Below are 16,164 nucleotides of genomic sequence, written 5' to 3' on the forward strand. Positions count from 1 at the left end.
TGGGCAAAATATCTTGATCTGGGATTCAGGAAATTTGTATAAATATCTGGGTTCTGCACTATTTCTCTGAGTAAATTACCAGAACTTTCTGAGCCTCAACTCTCCCATATGAGGCTGTAAACCACTTCCTACCAGGGCTGTGAATAGTAATAATATCAGTAGCAGCAATAGCAAAAGCTCATATTTATTGGGCATTTACTATTTATTGGACTGCTAAATGCTTAACATGAGCAGCCACTTTTAACCTTTGCACAGCTCAAGGAGTTAGGATTTTACTCTCCCACTTCACAGATGGAGAAACAGAGGCACAGAGCAGTGAAGTGACTTGCTCAGGGTGAGGGAGGACTGGCATCTGCTTCTGCCCAGCTCCCACATCTGTGCTCATTAACTACGGTGTGGAGCCACTGCTCCTCTTGGGAGCTGCGCTTGAAACACACACCCATCCATCAGAGCACCCTCTCTCATCTCCAGCCTTGGATGAGCTTCCTCCCAGGCACTGTGAAGACCACGTGGGACCCTGGAAATGCACGGGAATAGAAGAGGGTGTGGGCTTCGGGTTCCAGCAAAGGTCCCACGGCAATCTGCAAAGCTCCAGCCTAGTCTAGTGCATGAATCAGCAGTCCTAAGTTACCACTGAGAAAGGCCTGGTGGGAGGGTTCATTTGTGGCAGTGGGGTCCCTGTGGGGATGTATGGGGCCTTTGTGTGCTCACCTTCCATCCAGAATGGTGGTTTCTTGTCTTGCACAAACAGACTGAAGTCCTTCTGCTCCCAGGAGTGGAGGTCCAGATTGCAGGCCCGCAGCTCCCCATGTTCAGCCACTAAGGCTTTGCTGCTTGCTTTCTTTGAAATAGCTGGTACAATCTCAGAAGAGCTCCCAAGAGGTGCTGTGTTGCCTAGCTGAAGATGGAATTCTTTCAGCTCCTCTTTCTAGAGTAGTTCCAAGTAATAGGCCAGCTGCGGCTGGACTTTGCTGGCCACCCCTCTTCCAGGCAGGGGAGATTTGGGGATGTCCATGGGGGTGGTGGGTGAGTAGGTGGGAGGCGAAAGGTATCATGCAGGCAGGGTACAGGGATCTCCATTTGCCTTGGCCCTTATTCTCTCCCAGTGCAACTCTCAGTAGGATCATTTCTCTTGGCCCAGTAAACTCCCTCAGCATTCAGAACCCAGTTTTGTAAATCCCAGATTCTCTGCCAGTAGTTAGTATTGGGAGCAGTAAGGGAGAGAAAAAATGATAGAAAAAGCCAGAGGATGGAGGAGCCCTGAGGGGACTGGTACATGCTAGAAGGAGCCAGATTATGTTGGTGGTGGGAGCAGAGCTCAGGGCTAGAAGGAGGCCCATGGGAAATGGGAACGGGAAGGTGTAGGGATGGGGAGGTATGGAGGGATGGGAGGATGAGGAGATGGGGTGTGAGTGACACTCACTGTTCTGTGTTCCTCAGATTCTTCCATGTTCTGGGACCTGGACTTCTGGGATCAACCCTTGGGCTGCAGCACACAGGGGATGGGCTCAGAGCTGAGTTCTGAGCTCAGGGCTGCCCACTTGCAGGGCTCTTGAGAAATTTTCTGGCTCTGTGAAGCAAGCAGGGAGAACAGTCTGAGCTGGTCACAGCAAGAAGGACAGCCACCCAGAAGAGACTCAAAGGGGTTGTGGCTAGAGAAGAGGAAGGGCCAGGATAGGTCTGTGCAGCAGCAGGAGCAGACACACACAGCACACAGGCACACACACTACTCCGTCCTCCATCTCCCCAAGCCTAACTGCAGAGCCAGGGTGCAAACCATCCAGGCAAGGTCTAGGGAACCAGTCCCTGGCTGTCAAAATGGGCGAGACCCCTATGTCTTCTTAGCAGGTAATATTAGAATCAGGCCAGGGAGTAAGTTTCCAGCCTCGATGATTTGTGAGATTTCCTGAGCCTTATTGCTCATCCCACCACAGTATGAGGGCCGCTGATGTATGTGTCCCAGATCCGGGGTCTGTGTGGATGGTCTGGCAATCTGCTAGTGAACATGGCCTCTTAAAGCAGAACAGACCCTGGCTCATCACCACAAAGGCTCACATTGAGGCACCACGAAGAGCTGTTTTTCTTCTTTTTTCAAATTAGAGGAACTTGAGGGACTCTAGCTCGAAGAGTAACATTGCCCAGTTCTTGTGAAATAATTTCTGAAGCTTCTGTACGTGTCTTGATTTACTGTGGGCTGCAAGTGTCCAGGCTTGATTGACTTCAGCCTGTATCTTGCTTACTCGATGTGTGATTCAGTCTGCTCAGGAATTGCAGGGTACATGATAGATTTGCCAAGAGGATTCCATTTAGCAAATGTCCTTGAGACACCCCAGATCTGAGCTCTGGGTGGCACCACCTCCTTTCCCTTCCCCTCTGGCCTCTCCTATTCACTGGTTTGTTACATTAGATCTCAGGCCTCAAACACCACACTCTTTGAATTCTGTCTTTTTTTCAAACCTTAGCCCAATCTAGAAATTCCTACTGACACTGTCTTTTAACACAATATTCATAAATTCAGTCTCATAATTGTGTCCTATAGGGTTTTTTTTTTTTTTTTACATTCTGTTCAGAATTTCTTATTCTTTTTTATTTTTGGTTTTTTTGAGACAGGGGCTCTCTATGCAGTTCAGGCTGGCCTTGAACTCACTATGTGGTTCAGACTGGCCTTGGACTTGTAGTGATCCTCCTGTTTGAGCCTCATTACAGGCATATACCACCATGGCTGGCCCAGAATTTCTTATTATTTCGTTATTGTCTGATGTGATATTCATTATCCTTGTCTCCAAGCCCTGATGTTCTTTCTCCACTTAATCTAGTCTTTAAGTCTTTTAACTGAATTTTAAATTTTCCTACTTGGCCTTTAATTTCCAAGAAGTTCTTTCTCATATTCTCTCTTTATTAATTTCCTTTTCAGATCCTGTACTGTCTTCTTCAATTAATTCATCTGTTTATTTGTGTCCTCTTTGAAGCCCTTGATCATTTGTAAATTCAACCTTTGAATTTCTGCCCAGCATTGCAACCACTTCAATTACTGAAGAATTATGAATGTTTTGAGGAGTCTTGTTGACTTTTCTTTTTATATTGCTTGTGTTTCCATAATGAGATTCATGCATTTTTTGGTGAGGATCTTCTTTTTTTTTTCTTTTTTTTTTGGTACCGGGGATCGAACTCGGGTCCTTGTGCTTGCAAGGCAGGCAGCGGAACCACTGAGCTAAATCCCCAGTCCAGGATCTTCTTAATGAGCAGCTTCTCATGAGAGCTCAATCTCCAGGAATGCTCACAGAGGAGAAAACAAACTTCAGTAACAACACCAACACACAATCAAATCAGATATAGAAATGCAATGAAACCCAATTAAAACCAACAAGTATACCACCCTTAACAATAGAAATGAAAGCATTAAAGTAATATAAAATAAAGAGGTCAAAGTTAATGAAGTTAAAAATTAATAAAATAATTTTATAAAGGAAAAGGGGCATGGGAAAGAAAAAATAAGCAAAGTAAAAATGAAGAGGAGAAGAAAAGAGTAAGATAAAAATTGAATAAAAGCATTAAAAATAAGCAAATATTATATAAAAGCAAGGAAAAAGAAAGTAAAAAAAGAAAATGTTCAGAAAATTTCCCCTAGCTGAATCACATGGATTGGAGAAACTTCTTTCCAAGTCAGATGTAATTACTCCCTGTTCTTACCACCCTGAAACATGTTGGTGCTTTGTGGACTGTGTTTTTTTCGAATTTTCCCACAGGTCAGACTGGTAAATGGTATGTTTTCTGTTGCAGGGCCGTATTCAGTCCTGAGGCTTATAAAAAAAAAAAATGCACCCTTGAGCCCCTTCTATCCTCTAAGAGCTACATTGCATGTGGGCTTGTAGATATCCCATCTTTCCAGGGTCCCCTGAAACCAAGATAGAGTTGGAAGAGGTTACTGAAGCTGAGACAAGGAACCTGACCCACCCTAAACAAAGAATGGGCTTACGGTTTCCCTGACTCCCAAGGCAGAGACGTGTCAGTGAGAGGCACAGGAGGGGTTTATTAGACATTTTAGTACACACTCAAGGGAAATGATATGCATTGTATCATTCTGGGAACAGGGAACACTGATGCTTCTCTTGAAGAGGTGCAAACTCTGGGAAAGGTGTCACCACCCCTGAAAGGATAACCCTTTCTTCAAGTATGGGCCCAGCCCCCCCATAGGTAATTTAAATATTTGGATTCTCTCAACATGTCCCTTTGTCTTAGGATCAGGTTCCTGGCTCTTTCTCAGTTAAGCCAATTTTGGGACTTTCAATATTACTGAGGAATTTTCGGTGTGCTGGGTCTAGAAGGGAAGTCACCTAAATTTTTTCAGGCCCTCACTTCCAGGCAAAACAGAAGAAAACCTCTCCCAGCAACAGTGCCCCGAGCTCTTCAATCCTACAAGTAATGTACAACATAGGAAGTCAAAACACAGGTTCCAGAGGAACATATGCCTACCACAACCAGCCTTGTCTGCAGGCCCGGATGCTCAGCAACCACAAGAGACATCCTGCACCCAACAGACCTCCCCCTCTCCAAATCTCAACTTCCCCCTCCTCAAGTCTCAAAAATTTCCACTCTCCCGTGACAATCTCCCCTTCCCTCCCCAAACCACCATATAAAAGTCTCCTCTTGTCCTGCCCTCAGGGCCAATGATCTTTAGGTTGAAATAAACTCTGCTTGTTGCTTTAACTTCGCCTGACTCAATGGTCTTGGTCAAACCTCAGTTTACCCTAACCAATTTAACCAAAGCAATGCTGATATGGATTACCTTGGGTAACTTATGCTAGAGCCTCTTGAATGTATTAACTTTTTGTTGCAGTTTCTTTGTCTCCTTCGTAGCTGTCTTATTGCCTCTGTCCTACCTCACCTTCTGCACCCATGAATACGGTAGGCTTCCAAAGTGGAGCATGTCCCCAAATGAATCAGAGAGTGAGGGAAGCACATGTACCTTTGATATAGTTACCTGAGGGATCCCAGCAATCTTTCATTTTGGTCTGGTTATCTTCAGACCTAACCCCCTTAGTGAGTCACACTAGGAACCACTAGGTGGAGCCAACTCACAGGGACTCTGAGTTCTGAGTTCAGCTGTTACCTTTGCAAAATGGCGACCAGCCACTCACCCTATTCTGGGGGATGTTGGACCTCGAAAACTCATGAGCCACTGCAGTCTGCAGCATCCACAGCTCCATTTCACCTGTATGTATCTCTGTGGAGGCCTCTAGTCTACCTCATCCCTCTTTAGGAGTGAGGTCATCAAGATGAGAGTATGCAAATTAGTTTAAAGATTTGCAGGGGTAGACGGGCATGGTTCTCCCACTCTGCTTCACAGCAATGTCTAGGAGACTCCTGCCATTATCTTTTTCTTTTTTTTCTTTGCCCTGAGGATCAAACTCACGACCTTGTACTTAGGAGTGAGGAAGCAGAACCACTGAGCTAAATCCCTGCTCACCACCCCGCCATTTTCTTACACCTGTAATCACGTGGGTTCCAAGAAAAGTAGAGTTGCACAGATCACACATGAGATCACCCTCCCTAGAAAGAATAATCTTCCCAAGGGAACCAAATTGTCCCTCAAGCTATCCTTATATCCTTATGGCTCCAGAGCTATGAAGCTAGGACTGAGATAATGATTAACCAGATGTTAGCCCGCCACAGCACCCCGTAAGATGGGTCCTTTATCTTTTGTTAAATGGGCCGGTCTGAGCCTATTTTTTGGTACCTGGGATTGAACTCGGGTTCTTGTGCTTGAGAAGCAGGCAGCAGAACCACTGAGCTAAAACCCCAGCCCTGAACCTCTTCATCAGAGTGTGTCCGCTTAAGTTGCTTAAGCTGGAACTCTTTCTTATTTTCTCTTACTCTCCTTGGTTAAGGGGACAGCTTGGTCTTTCTCAGATCCCCAAGCTAAAGTGCCTTGCCATTCTTATTTTAGTTTAGTTCATTAGCTCATGTGTATAGTACATAATATTTACACTCCTTGTGGGAAGTCTATACATGTACATAACACATTTTAATTCCTTTATTCATCCTTTTCCCCTTCCCCTCCCTCCTCCTCCTTCCTTTTGTCACTTCTGGTGAGGGTAGATTTTACCTAGGGTTTATGAACTTATGTAAATAAGGCATTAGAGATATCAGTTTAGGAGAAACAAAATCACTTTATTGGAAAGAGGAGAGAAATAAGAAGATAGATAGCTACCTTATAGCAGTAAGGTAAGGAGCCCGGAGCCTGTGCTCAGGTTCTTTGGTCTTAGCCTCTTTTATGATATGAAAAGAAAGGAATCCTCCCCCTGGAGAGTTGCTATAAGCTGATTGGCTATTTAAGGCTCTGAGACCCCCTGATTCAGCTACTGTCCCTTTCTACTGCTTAAATGCACATTTTTGGATAACCTTCCTTTGGTCTCTGTTTTTGTCGATGTAATATCTGTGAGAATTAGAGCAGAGCCTCACATTCAAGGCCCAGGATACATATACATGTTAGTGTATAAATACGGTGAGAGAATATGGAGAGAGAATAGAGTGGTGTGTGAGTGTCCAAGTCTCAGTATGTGTTTTATATTTCAAGTGAGCTTTCTGTACTGTAATCCCCTCTCCCCACAATGAATTTTGAATTTAATTGGAAGAGAAGAGCAGCAAATTGCTGCTCTGTGTATCAGTTCTCCTTGCTTTTCTGAATTGCTCTAGCAAGGGTTTGACTCTTTGCAGTCAGGATTTGTCAGAAACCTCACTAAGGCCCTTACCTTTCCCTGCCTATAACCCAAATTTTCCTACACCCTTTCTGTTACTTTACAACTAAAGCCTGTTTACTTGCAAATACGTGCCTCAGTTTTAATTTCTATTATAAGGGAAGCAAGGATCCATGTCACTCGGTGCCGCTATTTTGTCTCCTGAAAGGTTTTGGCATTTGAGGCCACTTCCCTGCACCATTAGTGTTGCTCCCCCAGGAAGAGCATATTTGTGGTGGGGCTGTACCCCTCCAGCCATCCTTTGAGGAAGGGCTGTTTTGGGACCTTGGGTTAACCTCTCCCTGCCAGGCCACTTTGATGAGTGACCTAAAGCAGTGGGCTCAGGGAGCCTAGGAAGTATAGACCATCACTGGTCCTCATGGGTCATAGGAATCTCAGTGTCCTTTCTCTATTTTGCATGCTCTACACGTCAGTGGTGGGCTCTGCTTTCTCCCTAGAAGGAGCCAGGTCCCAGGACCCTGTAGAGGTTGGCCGTTTTGGCCCAGGCTAGAGTGGTGCCCGTTGATGATACATTGCCCTCAGGAGGAGCCAGTTGAGCCTCAGAGTTAGCGTGGGATGAGGGAGGACACCAACACACAACAGGCTCGAACTGAGTGCAGGGCACAGTGGGTGGTGTTTGTCCAGGTGTCATGATGAACCACAGGTGTCTGGGCTGGTGTGGGACCCCCCCTCCCCCCGGCTGCAGAACTCCTTAGATGTAAGCGTAGAGCTAGCGTGCTGAGCAGAATGATAACTCTGGAGGTCATGGCTGGGGGTCACGGTAGGGCTGTCCTTGAGGACTGTGGTAGCAAACCTATAGCCACATAGGAAAGAGCCTGGAGGCTGATATCTGGGAGACTTGATTTAGCAGTAAAGTAGCTCAGGTTGAAACTGGCAGTAAAGGAAGAGAATGACTATAGATAAAGTGATGGATGGGCCACATATCAAAAACAGAGTGAGTGTGTGGGAGGAACAGAGGTGGGGGATGACCTAAACAACTTTCAAAGATTATTGCCACTTGAGAACCCATTCATTGCTTTCAGCAAATGTCCTTGCACACAGAATTGCTGTTATCACATCCTGACACCTGGCCTATGAAAGCCAGGGGAGGCAGTTTGGCTGCCTGTGAGGCAACCCCGGGCATGGACATGTAGGGTCCAACACGGGCATCTTTTCTAACTTTAAAGATAGTGGGAAATTCAGATGGCAGCTTTTGTAGGTGAAGAAAGACACCCAGAGAAAAGTCATGTAGAACCAGACTCAGAGGCACATAGTCAACCTCAGTTTCTGAGCTGTCAGAGTCCCTCTGACTGTCTGCTTGACCCCTCCCAGAGATCCATGATCAGATGAGGATGGATCTCCCTCAGGGCTTGGTAAAGTTTGTCTTTGCAGGTTGAGTCCCAGGATGGGCTGAAGCCGAACAGCTTGCGCATCTGGCTTGGGTTGGTGGCCTCAGCCCGCACACTTGCATACTGTTCTTCACTCAGCACCTGTCTACTCAGCAGCTTGTCTAAGACAGTGTCCACCGAAGTCACTCGGGTCACCAGTTGCTCCCGATGCCGGTCCACGAAGTGCAGCAAGCCTGGGGCATTTGGAGGTGAAGCTGAGGCTGGAACAAGCAAAGAAAGGCTTCCACCATGAGCCCCACCTCTGAGCCCCTACATCTCTATCTTTTCGCTTACCTCATCTGGGTCTTTGACTTTGTGCTTCCTCTGGAAAGGTATTTAGTCACCGAAAAGCACGAGTGCCTTACTCATGGCAGCATGCCTGTCCATGACGCAGCCCTGACACATATATGATGTGGTATGATGTGGTAGGGCTCCCGTTGACAGGGGTAATGGATGTGGGGAGGAACTCTGCCACTGGCATGCAATCCTTCAGCCCAATCTCTGGTGAGGTTTGCAAGGAAAGTCCCTCCTGTCTATTCCCTTCCCTGCAGGACCAGACAGAATGCCCCAGGGATGCCACTGTCTCCTGTGGTCTCTGACAACTATTACTGACCTATGGCAGGTGGAGGGAATGCAGATTCTGCAGGTCTGAGGTCTCCTGGAGGAAGAGAGATGAAGACACTTCAGAAAGAGTGCTAGTTATGAGCCTGTCTGACACACCCTGAAACTCCCACCCGCTTCTCATTTTCTCGGATCTGAGAGCGAGCTACAAATTCCGACAGACTCTGGAGCTAGGACTAGAAGGCCACTTAGAATTTATCTAGACAAATGATTTCCCTATGTATACGGGGAAAGTGAGGCACAGAGCCTTATGATCATAAACTTATAAGGGGAGGGCAAGCATGCTAATAAGCCATAGTAATTTCTCACACAACTTCTGAGACTCACTTTTTTTCCCCCTCGCTTAGTTGAGACTGAATCCTAGTTGAGAATGAACCAAATGTCCTGTGAAATGTCTGAAACTACTCCACATCTCATTCTGAGCAGAAGTGACTTCCTTGTCCTTGTTTTTTTTCTCCTATGCACACAGACTAAATATGTGTATTTTGGATTTGGGTGTCAGAATCAAAATCAAGCAAGTCTTAAAATGTGGGAATGTCGAGTAAATTTTAACAAGAAGATCAGTGAAGCCAGCAATAACAACAACAACAACAACAACAACAACAACAACAATAATAATAAGAAGAAGAAGAAACGAAGGGGCTTAGACAATTATTTGCATAGGAGAGGAAGGTTCACAGCAGCTCATGCAAACAAGGACTGAGAGTGTGAGCACACTGTAAGTTCACTGTGACCTAACAGTAGTAATGTGGTCTCACCGCCAGCACTGGGTACACTTGGATGAAGTGAGCAGGTGATCATCATCCACCATTTTCCTGGACAGACTTGGAGTCAATAGTGCTTCAGGCTTAAACTGAAATATCTACTGAGGAAAGTGACTATGTGTCCAGGAGTTAAAAAAAAATGCAAGAAGGAAGGAAAAAAATGGGTGATATTTAATTTGGAGCAGGGGAGACATCAAGAAAGCCATGATCCAAGTGTTCCAGTATCCTCAGGCTTTCCCATGGGCAAGAGACAGATTTTAGTGGACTTTAAGAAATGGAATTTAGAAGGACAAGACCTGCAAGATTCCTTAAGGTGAGGAAAGAAAATAACATTGCTACTATTTCTTAAGAATCATTGCACGAGGCATTTCTCGATATCATTTTTTCAATCTTTTCAGCAACTCTCATTATAATTCTTGTCTTTCAGATGAGGAACCTCAGGCTTAAATAAGAAAAGTAGTTTTCCTAGAACAGCCAGTGAGTTAGTGCTGGTGTGAGATTTAAGCTGAGGTCTGATGCTGGGCTAATTATTAAACCTGGTATAGTTTTCCCAAGCCAAGGTTGAGGAGGGTCAGTTGTCCTTTCCCCACATGGTAAAGTGCATTTGTAGGAGCTCAGTGGCTGAAATTGCTACAGTCTGACAACTGACACTGCTGGTTGACCCTAGAAGGACTGACTAGGGGATTTTGGCTTGCGCTGCTTCTGTGTTAGACTCAGAAAGACTAAAGTTTTTCCAGTCCTGAAAGTTTATTATTTATTATACTCTTATCTACCTTGCAAATAATGACTGATGCAAGTTTGAGTATCTGATCTTGGCAAAACTGGCCCAATCCATTAACTATTGAGCCCCTAAGGATTTCTCCTTTATTTCACACCCAAACAATCATGAGACACTGTGGCAGAGGTCTTATGTGTATCAAAATTTCTTAACTGAAGGGTAGTGTTGAGATGCTACCATGGTAACTGGGAGAGGAACTGGGTCCTAGAGTCTAATTTGAGTTTAAATTCTGATCATAGCAGCTGTTATGCAACTTGAAAAAGCCACATACATTGTCTAGGCTATTTCTTGACATTACACTGGCACAGACATACACATTCATTTTCATTCTTCACGTTTTGAGGTTTTCGGAGTTGTCCAGCTTTACCTGGTTTCAACAAGGCCTCCCATACAACGGTCTCGTCTTTCTTGTATCTCATTTCCAGCTGGATCCCTGACCCCAAACAGCCAACATAGATCTCACAGAAGAGCTGGGGTTGTCTGGGGCTTCGATAGCACAGCTCCAGTTCCTGAAGAGAAAAAATGACACTTGAGAAGATGCCGTTTATACTCACATGAGACCTTCCTGATGCAACTGCTCCCCACCCACCCCCAACATCTTCTTGGCCCTGCCTAACCTCATTTTGGCAATGAACCTCTTCAGTCACCCATTTCAAATCAAAAATGCAAAGTAAAAAAATGTGCAGATGCAGTTAATAACCCATAGATGTGCCAGGGCTCATACTTAAAGTAGTGCTCACACATTCTAAACCAACTCCTTTTCTTTCCATCTTTAGCTGTATTTTTTGTATTCCACTCCCTACCTTGCATTCAAGCCCTCTTTTTTTTTTCAGCTTTAATTGAGTTTATTGGTACATTTTAGGGATACAGTACAGTTACATTCATTGTTGGGATCTTGTACCTCTACATGACAAGTCTTGATTCTCATTTTTTCCCCTTACCTCTGCCCTCCCTTCACCCCCTCCTCCCCTCCCCATCTACAAACACTTTATTTTCATCTTTTCATTCTCTCACATTTTTTTCTTTTCCCTTTTTACTCTTCCCCTACCCATCCCACCTTCCCTACACCTTTAGCTCCTTTCTTCCCATTTCTAAATGTCAGGAATCTTATTAGAATCTTATGCATTGTTGCAGATTATTTACACCAGGGAAACTATTCGGTATTTACACATGTGTGACTTATTTATTTCACTTAGGAGTATATCTTCAATATGTATCCATTTTAAGTCCTCTTTTTTTTTAAGCTTAAAGCTTGTGGTTTCTAACCTTAACCCACTTCTAATTAACAGAAAATTTATAGTCATGTCCTTTCCCAAATAAAATCCAAGAGAAGCTCCTCTCAGAACATGATCCGCTCCATTATCTTCAATCTTAGTAACACTACTACCTTTGGAGCCCTCAGATTCCAAATTTAGCTATCATCATGTCAAGTCCTACATTCTCTCCCCATACACAGCCAATTGACCAAATGCTGGTGTCTCTACCTCAAAACAGATTTTGAGACATGTTATGCAGACTAGCAATACTACTTTTGGTTTTGGTAGTTGTCTTCTTTCAGTTGTTGTGGATCCATCCGTTTTGCTCCTTTGCCATTGCTACTGTCCCAGTCAAGCCACCACAAACTTTGATCTGTGGTCTTCTGATTCATTTCTCTGCTTCCATTCTTGACTGTTTCTCATTTATTCAGGTTCCACAGCTAGGAGCATCATTATGAAAATAAGTCAGGTCTTGAATCAGTACATTTAAGATCCTCCAATGGCTTCCATTGGGCCTCGGAAAAATTCCCAACTGCACATCAGGGCCAGCTAGAGTGTGGGTCCCGGGAGACTGATTCTGCTCTGATGGCATCTTTTGATGCAGGCACTGGACTCTGCCACACTGGTCTCCTTTCTGTCATTTGGTGGTGTCAAGTCTGTGCTCACCTTGGTGACTCTACACACATCCTTCTGTCTGCAACAGTGTACTATATAGATCCATACATGCCAGAAGCAGTCTTGTCTCTGAGAGCTCAATTCAGGTGGCATCTTGTCAGAGATATCTTGTTTGATGATGCAGTCTAAAAAAACCTAAGACACTTTCATGATGTTCTATTTGCTTCACAGCCCTTGGTGTCAGCATAATTGCTCACTAATTCTTTCAATATTTACCTAAACCTCATCTTCCAGGAAGTAAGATTCCCACAGGGAGGGATTTGTCTGTGAGGTCCATGGAGCTACCTCTGATGAAGCACATACCCAGCATTGGGTATATATTCTCATTGAGTTTATTGGTACATTTTAGGTATACAGTACAGTTACATTCATCATTGGGATCTTGTAACTTTATATGACAGGCCATGGTTCTCACTGTTGAATAAGCCAATCATGCCTCTCTGTCTCTCTCAACCTTCTGAGCAATTGATGTGGCAGAAAAACACCAAATTATTCATTCACGAATCCATATTTCCCAATGGAAGAAATCAACCTCACTTCCTGTTAACTAGTCTACACATGATCCATCTGGAGTCAAGATCATGAGGAATACTTTAGAGGTAGGCAGCATCTGCCTGAGATATCACAACAAGTCACTTTTCTGATTCTTCATCAGCCTTAACATATTCTTAATTTACTATTACTTTTTGTCTTTCAGCTCTGATATTCTCTAAAGCACAAATATGATGTCTCTTTTCTTCACTTTCTGGGTTTTGACCCCCTATGGCTTTCTTCTATTACTTGAGGAAAAATAAAACTCCCTTGGACAGTTTCCCTAGACTGTAACTACTGTTCTGAGGCTGACTGTTGAATCTATCATTCTCCAACTTCCTTGCATTTAAAAATCTAATTTTTGTGATAGGGGAATACAGGAAATATTTTTTCTTGTAATTATTAGTTGATGGAAATGTGGCAATTTGTGACCAGAAAGAGGAAGAGGTAGCAGTTTTTTTAAAAAAAATCCCAGCTGAATTCTGCATTTCCTAGTCTGACCCTCTGTTTTGAGACCTTTAACAAAGACTAATAGTCCTTTTAGTTGCAGCAATTGGCCATGCTATTGTTGTCTGAAGTATCCTGTCCTGAGTCTTAAATGATACCGCACAAGCCACCAAGCCAGATGACTCAGTGTTCATCTCACACTTGTTTAACCCCAGTTCAAATACACACTACCATTCAGTGTGTGCTTCTCCAACCCAAAGCAGTAAATATGGGTAATGATAACATACAGACATTGTGGATTAATGTCCAGTGGCTAAACCTGTTTGAGTCTATCAAAAGTGGGAGATACTGAAAAAGAACAAAAAATATATGATTTCGTCCAGAAACTGATCTGGAGGTCACAGCTAGATATCACCGTCACTACAAACTGATCTGAATTTGCAGCTAAGCCATGTCCCTTATGGGACATACATAGAACATCTACTTCAGACAGTTTCGAAATGTCAGGTACTCCCCACCCCCACACTCTCAGTAAATGACTGTTGAATCTTAGAAATTACAGCTCTATGCTTGTTTTAGTCTGCTTTCCCTAGAGATTAGATTTTCTTAGTTTCCAAACAATCATAGAATTGCTTCTGTTGTCTTTCTCTCTGTCTCTTTGAGATAGGGTCTTGCCATGTAGTTCAGGCTACCCTTGAACTCACTCTGGAGCTCAGTCTGATCTTGAACTCCTCTTGATCCTTCTTCCTCAACCTCCTGAGTGCTGGGATTTCAGATATTTGCTGCAATGCCTGGCTATCCCTGTGTTGTGATAATACCCAATCTAAAGCAAATATGTTTCCTTAGATTTTCCCTGAAATTACCCAAATAAGGCCCAAACCCTACAGTGGGTTCTTTCTAACACTTTTATATAGGCTACCCAAGATTACCCATTGTGTAGGATTTGCCATAATATGTGTCATAAATGCAACATGTTGGACTACAGGTTGTTGCTGGTGCAATTTGATAGCAATATACCTGTATTGACACCCTATAGATAAACACTTCCCACTCTTCCAGTCTGATCCCTGAAGTCCTCCTCATTGTGAATATGAGCTTCACTCTCCATAAAATACTTTGTTTAAACCTTTGAAGCATTCCTGATCACACCCTTAATCCCATTTGCTTTATACCGCTGCCCAGTTCTCCCAGTCTCTAGGAGTCTGCTGAGGGCTGCCCCCACATTTTTCCCGAGCATGCCTTCCGACCTGGACATGGGGTAGACATGTTGCTGTTTACCTTGGGCATGATCTCCAGCATCCCTGAACCCGACACAATGTAGCGGGATCCCACATAAAGGGGGTCCATTGGTGGTGGCTTGTGTATTCGTACAAACTGGAATTTCTTTTCTTCATCATCTATGGCCTCAGGGAAATAGAGAAGAGTGATTATGGGAGATTTTGACCTTTGGAATCAGGTCTGAATAAGGTTGGATGATGTGTCTGTGTGCCCTTATGTCTGTGTGGGTGAATGAGAGCTTCTTTACCTCAATACCTCTCTCCCCTCATGATCTGCTACCCAAATAGCTCCACACTTTTCCCTGCTATGTTGAGGGTGGGAATAGGGTCACTGCAAGAGAAGAAAAAACAATGGGGATAAACTGCAGCTTGGAGCATGCAGTCTTATCATCCTTTTAACCTCTGAAACAAGCTGAAAATTATTGTCTAGTGACCAGTGATGCCCCAGTGAATGAAGATGAGTGAGACTGGGGTTGTCACAGGGCCAGTTGCGGGTGATCACAGGGCATGACTTTTCACCAATGTTGAGGTTTCTGCTGAAAGAGGCTTAGCCTCATTTCTAGTTAAGTACCTTTTGAGGTAGTTTGATGGCTGCATTTCATGGGTACCGTGAGATTTGCTGGTTTTGAGGGCTACCTTCCGAATGGTGCAGTCACTGGGGATCAGGTAGAGGTGGAAGGTGACTTCCTCGGCATGGAGGTGATGGTAGAGCAGCGTGGTAGACATGATGGGGATGAAGCGCCGGGCAGCAGGGATCATTCTCAGGAGAACTCCCATGGGGGAGAAGTTGGGGTTTTCCAGGACGGTGTAATGCGGCTCCACTCTGGCTGGCTTCTCCAGGAGCATCCCCTCCTCTTTAAAGTGGGCCACTTGGAACTGGGAGATGTCCACGTGTTCTCCTGTCAGACAGCAGGTTTGAGAGGTATGGATTCAGTGGCTTCACTGCGTCAGGAGCAGTAGGATCTCAGGGCTTAGGCTGAGAGACCTCCCTGTGGGAACCCAGTGTGATGGTCTGAATGCTTGAGTCCTCCCAAAATCTCTATGTTGAAATCTTCCCACCCCGGGTAATGGTATTATGTGGTGGAGCTTTTTGGGAGGTGATAAATCATGGAGGTAGAAAGATTACGAATGAGATTAATTCATTTATGAAAGAGACCTAAAAGTCCTTCTTCTTTGGGAGGGCACAGCTAGAAGGTGCCATATGTGAGGAAGTGTGCACTTGCCAGATACTGAATGTACTGTCACTTTGATCTTGGACTTTCCATTCACCAGAATAGTGAGAAATAAATTGGCTATTTATAGGCTACTCATTGTATAGCATTTTATTGCAGCAAGCCAAATGGGTTAAGACGTTTAGCATGGGGAATATGGACATACACGTCCTTGGTTGGGGACCCTTCGGAAGCTGTGAGCATTGCTCTCTCTATGGTAAGGGCACTGGGGGAATCCTAATCCTTGAGTCCAACTCAGACCTAAACCCAGCCCTGATCTTAGAGTTGGGAAATATACTGAACCTATGGCTGCATGTGCGGCTGTGCATTCTCTCACTGAAGGTATTTTGAATGATGGAGGCATTTTGTACTATAAACCTCTAGGGAAAAAAGTAGGAAGAACAAGCAGTGGAATGCAGAAGGGAAGCTTACATGGGTCAAATGTTTGTCAGCATTCAAATTCTTCATTTTGGAGAAAA

General features: G+C 44.3%; 2 protein-coding genes across 2 annotated transcripts in view; both read right to left on the reverse strand.

Moving 5' to 3' along the window:
- Positions 1-1,615, reverse strand: part of LOC104849406 (NACHT, LRR and PYD domains-containing protein 1) — a 43,597-nt gene extending 41,982 nt beyond the window's left edge. Inside the window, exons 1-2 of the mRNA XM_010605833.2 lie at positions 1,424-1,615; positions 712-898 (exon numbers count right to left, since the gene is read on the reverse strand). Of these exons, the coding sequence (XP_010604135.1) occupies positions 712-898; positions 1,424-1,450 (214 nt within the window). The 5' untranslated portion in view covers positions 1,451-1,615. The remainder of the gene's footprint in view (positions 1-711; positions 899-1,423) is intronic.
- A 6,417-nt stretch (positions 1,616-8,032) lies between these two features.
- LOC104849418 (NACHT, LRR and PYD domains-containing protein 1-like) overlaps positions 8,033-16,164 on the reverse strand; it is a 45,533-nt gene continuing 37,401 nt past the window's right edge. The window contains 5 exon segments of the mRNA XM_010605847.1: positions 8,033-8,346; positions 8,739-8,783; positions 10,656-10,797; positions 14,476-14,601; positions 15,111-15,373. Coding sequence (XP_010604149.1) covers positions 8,033-8,346; positions 8,739-8,783; positions 10,656-10,797; positions 14,476-14,601; positions 15,111-15,373 — 890 coding nt within the window.

This window comes from Fukomys damarensis, unplaced genomic scaffold (genome assembly GCF_012274545.1).
Source record: "Fukomys damarensis isolate Sample0158 unplaced genomic scaffold, DMR_v1.0_HiC HiC_scaffold_13, whole genome shotgun sequence".
Lineage (NCBI taxonomy): Eukaryota > Metazoa > Chordata > Mammalia > Rodentia > Bathyergidae > Fukomys > Fukomys damarensis.